The following is a 7,353-nucleotide window of genomic DNA, read 5'->3' on the forward strand; positions in this document are numbered from 1 at the left end:
ATGAAACAAAGCTACAAAAAGTGAACAGCTCTAGAATAATGATAAGAACAGTGCTTTGTAAGTCCTGAATATAAAGCAATTAATTTTGCTAGAGGTGGGGAAGGGAAGAAGGCTCTACGGTTGGTGGTAACCTTTCAGTTGAACTTTGCAGGCCATGCAGATTTTGCAAGGAGAGAAGGGAAACAATATTTCAAAGAGGGAACTGGATGAGAAAAGCAAAAGGGCACAAAGGTGCATGATGTGTTCAGGTATTGGAATATAAGCTATGTTTGTTTTTTAGCTAGATTCTCAATGCTTAGAAGAGTGCTCAGCTCTTAGTAGATACTCAGTAAACCTTAGCTACATGGAAGAATTTACAAGTATATCAATGTGGTATGGAAGTCGGAAATGTTACAAGAGAACACACAAGTAGGATATGTTACAAGTAGGGTATGTTACAAGCTGGAAAGGGGGCTGGTGGCCAGATGATAACAGCCTTAGTCCAAAGGGTCTCAGCTTAGACTGGCAGACACCAGGGAGCCATTTAAAGGGCTAAAGGAAGGTCCTAATGCAATCAGAGCTGTGTTTCAGAAACAACTGTAATGGCTTTGAAGAATATGGTACTGAGACAGTGTCTTTCATGAGCTAAATGGAGGGGAACATATAAGAAAAGGATAGGGTGTTAAGATCTTTCACCTGCCCTGAACATGAGAGACAGACAGACAGACAGAAAAGGTAGAGGTACGTTCAAGTAATACTGGCTTACAGATTCAGTTATCTGTGCTAGGCAGGATAAGAAGTGAGGAATAGGGCTTCCCCGGTGGCGCAGTGGTTGGGAGTCCGCCTGCCGATGCAGGGGACACGGGTTCGTGCCCCGGTCCGGGAAGATCCCACATGCCGCGGAGCGGCTGGGCCCGTGAGCCATGGCCGCTGAGCCTGCGCGTCTGGAGCCTGTGCTCCGCAGCGGTAGAGGCCGCGACAGTGAGAGGCCCGCGCACCGCAAAAAAAAAAAAGAAGTGAGGAACATAAGTGGGTTGTAGGAGGACATACGTGTGCAAAGGGTGCTTATTCCAAAGCAAGGAACCAAAAGGAGAAGGATGAAAGAGAAGCCAGTAGCAAAAGTTACCCAAACTGAACTCAGAATTCTGCAGCATAAGAAAGAAAACTGGCAGCTCCTTCGATGTAAGCACAGACTCCTTGGTAACTTACTCTGTCAAAGTATAACAGGAATGAACAGGAAAACACAGAGAGGTAGAGACCACATAATCTGATGACCTATTAGATTTACAGGGTAGGGAGGAAGGAAGAATTAAAAAAGTATGAAATTATAAGGTTAGGTAACTGGGAGTATTATGAATCTGTCAAACTAGGTAGGGAACACTAGATCAGGACGCAGATTTGAGGGAGGAAAACGGGTACAGTTTTGAATACGTTGAATGTGGTACCTGTAGGGTGTCCAGCTTGAAATGAAGCTCAGAAAGAAGTCAATGCCTCACAAAGATCTGAGGGTTATGAGCCAAACAGATATAAGTAGAAACCACTGGGAAAGAGGTCATCTACAGAGCAGCTTCGAGGTGAGAAGGGGGCCAAGGACACAGCCTTGGAGATTATGTATTAACACTTCAGAAGGACAGGTAAGAGACTGTAAAGGAGATTCAGGAAGAACAGTAAGAAAAACTGGTGGCGAAAAGAAGTGGCGATAGAGGTGAGTAACAATGATGAGAGTACACCCCTCTATGGCGTGACCGCCACAGGTCAGTCTCCACTCACAGTAACCCCACGAGCCGGTGCTGTAAAGATCCTCATCCTGTACGGGAAGCAGCGAAGGAAAGAGAACCTACGCAATGTGCTGAAGGTCACGCAACTAGTACATGGTAGAAGCAGAATGTGAACCAGAACCTAGGCGGTCTCTCCAAGACACCAGTTTCAGAGAAGAAAAGAGTAGCCAACAGTGTTAGGTGTTGCAAAGTGGCACAGTAAGATCTGAGGTCCTCGAGTTTGGCCTTGAGGAGGCCACTGACAGCCATCAATCAGAACAGAGAGGGTTAAAAAGTCAGTAACAAGTGGAAAGGCAAGCTACAGCAGAAATTTTTTGCAAACTGTGTATCTGATAAGGGACTATCTAGAATACACAAAGAACTATTACAACTCAATATAAAAAGACAAACAGCCCAATTTAAGAAAACAGGTAAAGGATCTGAATAGACAGTTCTCCAGAGAAGATACACAAATGGCTATAAGCAGTGGTCCCCAACCTTTTTGGTACCAGGGACCGGTTTCGTGGAAGACAATGTTTCCATGGATTGGGGTGGGGGGGTAGGGGGGGCGTGGGGAGGATGGTTCAGGCAGTGACGTGAGCGACGGGGAGCAGCAGGTGAAGCCTCGCTCACTCCCCAGCCGCTCACCTCCTGCTGTGCGGCCTGGTTCCTAACAGGCTGCGGACCGAGAGCTATAAGCACTTGAGAAGATGCTCAGCATCGTTAGCCATCAGAGAAATGCAGATCAAAACCATGAGACACTCCAAACCCACAAGGACAACTATAATCAAAAAGTTAGATAATAGCAAGTATTGGTGAACATGTAGAAATTGAAACCCTCATACGCTGCTGGTGGGAATGTAAAATGGTGCGGTCACTTTGCAAAACAGTTTGACAGTTGCTCAAATGGTTAAACACAGAGGTACCATATAACCCAGCAATTCAACTCCTAGGTATATATCCAAGAGAAATGAAAACATGCCCACACAAAGACCTGTACATGAATGTTCATAACAGCATTACTTATAATAGCCCCCAAACAGGAACAACCCAAATGTCCATCAAGCGATGAATGGATAAATTAAATGTGATATATCCATACAATGGAATATTTGGCAATAAAAAAGAATGAAGTATTGATACGTGCAGGAAGCCAATCATAAAGGATCACATAAATATTGTACGATTCCATTTATATGAAATGTCCAAATAGGTAAATCTATTGAGACAGAAAGTAGATTAGTGGTCGCCTAGGGTTAGCGGGGAAAAGAGATGGGGAGGTTTGGGGGGTGATGGCTAAGCAGTATGGGGTTCTTTTTAGGGTAATGAAAATGTGCTACCATCTCCACAAAAAGTTTTAGAATAATTCTGAGAGGGTACAAAAAGCTTTGAATTGTACAGTTTAAATTGGTGAATTGTAGGGTATGTGAATTATATGTCAATAAAGCCGTTTTTAAAAAGTTAACGGGAAATGAAGTAGAAGGAAAAGACAGGAAATGCTTGAGTGTGGACGGAAGACCTAAGAAAGATTTCGGAAGGTTAAGGAAGATCTGAATAGGTTTATTGATTAAGATAAAGCAGTGGAAAAACAGTGCTTGATACAAAGAAGACATCAGAGGGCTTGCCTGGTGGCGCAGTGGTTGAGAGTCCGCCTGCCGGTGCAGGGGACACGGGTTCATGCCCCGGTCCGGGGAGATCCCACATGCCGCGGAGCGGCTGGGCCCGTGAGCCATGGCCGCTGAGCCTGCGCATCCGGAGCCTGTGTTCCACAACGGGAGAGACCACAACAGTGAGAGGCCCCATATGAGACTTCTTAGGGAATTTTTTTTAAAATGCTGATACCTGGACCTTATTATAGGAAGAAAAAAGAAAAATGGTGACACCTCTGAAAGAATGAACAAAGATACAGATAACTGGTGTGAAGGTAGGTTGAAAGTTCATCCTTGAAGGATCCAGTGAAGCAGAAGTCTGCAGCTGAATATGAGAGGGTGAGGGATAGAGTCAGAAGTCCAGAAAAGTAATAAAATTTGGGGAAACTGATGACAAAAATGGAAGAAGCAAGCAAAAGATCAAAAGCTTGTCAAGTAGAACCGAGCAGTGCAAGAATAGAAATAATGTGTAACGGAACCAAGAAGTGTGATTATTATGACACCTGTGGCTAGACTGGTCAGGCCAGGGTTTATAAACTGAATTGGCAGGTGACAGGGTTGTTTTGGGGTTGAAGGCTGCTGAGAGTGTAGGTGAAATGCTTCATCATAAAATCCCACTGAGTGGGGAAGTCAGTGATACCAAAAGAAGATGGATGTTTCAAAGAAAGAATCGGATTTAACGACTGAATCCATACGGAGGATGAAAAAGAAGGAAAACAAAGAATTAAACAGGATTCCTGATTCATTCATCTGCAAGAATTGACAGATTAATTAATTGAAACAGAGTTCTTGTAGAGGAAGTAGGCTACAGAAAGGTGAATTACTCAAAAATATATTGTAAGGTTTAGATTGAAAGAGCTTCTTGAAGAACAACCCTGTAGAGCAACAGAAACAAAGTGAGGCCCGGAGAGGTTAAATGACTTTGCTGAAGTCATGAGGTTCTAGACGAAGCCTAGAAACGACTGTGAACTCCAGGCCATTCTATTGCACAACAGAACCTCACTACAAGCAGGAGTTTGACAGGATGGCAGGAAATACAAACGGTGATGCTTCTTGAGGAGATTCAGTACCACTAAAATTGGCTTGAATTTCTAGGTTCATCTCAGGTGATAGTGGGGAAATATGATTCAGGAACAAAATGAATGACAGGAGAAGCCAATCTCAGATAAAACATTTGCTCTGGTAATCCACCTGGAGATAATCAAGAGTTGGATGTAGAATGATATTGATATAAGCACCTTGAAATATTCTAATATAAGAACATTTTATGCTTCAATAGCCTCTCAATGTTATTTGGCAAAACAGATGATAGGACACAACTTTATTATGGCCAAGAATTTTAACCATTAAGAAGAGTTCTGCTTACTTTTAAGGTTCTTTTTATGTCACAGAAATATGAAATACTGAATTGAAGTCTGATTAGGTCTCTTTTAAGGGTCTAGATATTTGCCTTACCTTTTCTACCTTGTAGTCACACAAGTATTCCACCTCATAATTGTTTAGATTCCTTTTGGTGATTCCAATCGATTTACATGTGAGCTTTTCTTTTCTACATAATTCCTGAAGAGTATCAAGTGAAACTAGGCAAGGCACACACCAAGCTACAATAAGAAAATAGAATTCTTTACTAGTGAAATAGCTACTCAAGTAAAATAAAACAAAACAAAAAACCAAAAGAAAAAAAGGGGAAAACTCAAGACCTCTATATCCCCACCCTTCAACTAGCAATTTTATAAGACTAAAAATTCATATGACAAGAAACCATGTACACGTCTTTAAGAAAAAGTTAACCATTAAAGATTAACTCTCTTGGTAAATTGGTCTTCCTGGATTTTCTCATGGGTCTCTACCCTACATGTTTAACTGATGTCAATTTCTACTAGGCCCCCTTAACAAAATGTTTCATGTCTATAAGCTTGCATAAGATTACATATAGATGCAAAAGTCGAGATAGTATTTTTGACTTTTTCATTGTATTCTACACAGAACTGCTCACTTAATAAAATGTAGATCTCAAGGACACGCTCATTATTGTTAGAAATACATCTTCAATATATTTTAAAATAATCTTACATTGTTAAAAAGTAACAATGTAAGATTCTTAGTTGAACAATAAGAAGTGAAATCTAATTGAAATCTAATTCTATAGTTACATACTCATACATCACATGGCCTACTTTTCCCATTTTGGAAGGTTGCATAAAATTTTAACTCCAATTTTGCCCATGCTGCAATGTATTATTATCAAGGTCAATAAACCCAGGAGTTAAAATAAAACAACAGAGAGTATACTGAGTTTTGTTACTACTTATTTCCTGTATTGCTTTCAAAGCCAAGAATGACAATACAGAGAGTATTCAATTTACATAATCCACACACCAAGCTTGAAGAAAATCAGCCGTCCTCATGATCAACCAGTAACTAACTCTGCTGCGGAAGATTTTACCCTCAAATTCCCGTAAACAGTATGCTACCATACTGCATTTAAAGTATGTTAACACAAACTGATATTTAGAAACAGGTAATGAACCTGGCTTTATGGCTAGCGCTAGTAGAAGCATCAGGGAGGATCAAGAGGTCCTCTGCCCCAGCCTCCGCCAGGCCACCAAGCTGCATGATTTTAGGGAGGTTTCCATCTTTCTGGGTTTCAGCTTCGCTGAAAAAAATGGCAGGGTTGGAGTAAACTGCGATTACCAAACAAAATTTATCAGTAAACGCTGGCTTTACTTGGTAGCTCTCCAAGGTAGTGGTGATAACCTTTTGCGTTGATGGTAATTTCCAGAGAGAGAACAGCTGGTCTTCCTATAATCTCCCCTGGCCCTCCCCATCTCACACCGGGATCTCACGGTCAGAAACCCTGAAGTACGATTTCCACACGTGCCCCCAACCCCTTCCAAAAAAGGACGCATGATCCTAGACCAAGAAAGTGAAAAGGATTTCCCCCCAAAATATCTGGGGGGAGAGTCTGCTGGTTTTGGAGTGGTGGTTTGGGGGGAGGGGAGTGGCAGAATAGAAACGACCCCTTAAGTCCCTTGTATTGAAATAACCTCAGGATGTTTTGTGTAAAAGGTAACCTCATTATGCTGATCACATGCAGAGGAGGTTCCTCTGGGCTATCTACCCAGCGTGGATTTGTCTGCCGTTCCTACCATTTTCACCCAGTCCGAGTTATACGAGGATTCAAGACGCGACCCTCCACGGAAATGCTGTTTTGGGGAATAAGAAAACTTGGAACATAAAAAACTGCAAACCCCCTGCCCCCGCGGCAGAAAAATATTTCATCGGTAAAAGATTAAACATTTCATAACCACCACGAAAACTTGACACTAGTTCCACACTAGCCCCTGGCGGAGGAGAAGTCGGGGGGTAATGAATCCATAATCCACACAGAGAGGCGCAGCGCTGGAAAATACCTTTCAATTCTAGACGGCAGTGAAAGTTCCCGTCTTCCAGCGCGCGCACAAACACACGTTAGAAACCGAATTCTTCGGCGTCCACATAAATACCTCGCAAGTTACCGGGGGCGGGGGGGACGGGGAAACCGATTCCCGTAAGCCAGGGGCTGCCGCCGCCAGTACCCACTTACTGGGGTTCTCTGCAACGGGGAACCGCCCCTCCCGGTGCGTCCGCATTGGGGTGCATCCTCACTCATTTCCTCGCTTAGCCTTCACACCTCTGCCCCGACCTCTCTCCGCTGCTCTGACACTGAGGTCACACTCACCCCACGGGGTCCTCCCGCTCCCCAGTTCCGAAGCCAGCCCGACCGCAAACGTCCCGCTCAAACCACCACAAAGGAGTCGCGCCCCCAGCGTGCCCACGGACCTCGAGCCGCGCCGGGCTCCGCCGGGGCCGCCCGGACGCCACCGCACGGCTGCCCCGCGGGGAGGGGGCTCGGGCGCGGCGGGCGGCAGGGGCCGGGCCGCCGGGTCGGCTGGCCGGCAGCGGTGCGCGCGGGCCGGGCCTCGCGG

General features: G+C 44.3%; 1 protein-coding gene across 3 annotated transcripts in view; it reads right to left on the reverse strand.

Annotated features, from left to right (window-relative positions):
- Positions 1-7,353, reverse strand: part of SUV39H2 (SUV39H2 histone lysine methyltransferase) — a 22,563-nt gene that overhangs the window by 14,855 nt on the left and 355 nt on the right. For 2 of the 3 annotated variants that reach the window (XM_007460886.1, XM_007460888.1), the window contains exon 2: positions 4,841-4,986. The exons of the other annotated variant lie outside the window; for it this stretch is intronic. In XM_007460886.1, the coding sequence (XP_007460948.1) occupies positions 4,841-4,986 (146 nt within the window). The remainder of the gene's footprint in view (positions 1-4,840; positions 4,987-7,353) is intronic. 3 annotated transcript variants of the gene reach the window in all.

The sequence above is a fragment of the Lipotes vexillifer genome, unplaced genomic scaffold (assembly GCF_000442215.2).
Source record: "Lipotes vexillifer unplaced genomic scaffold, Lipotes_vexillifer_v1.1 scaffold534, whole genome shotgun sequence".
NCBI classification, from domain to species: Eukaryota; Metazoa; Chordata; class Mammalia; order Artiodactyla; family Lipotidae; genus Lipotes; species Lipotes vexillifer.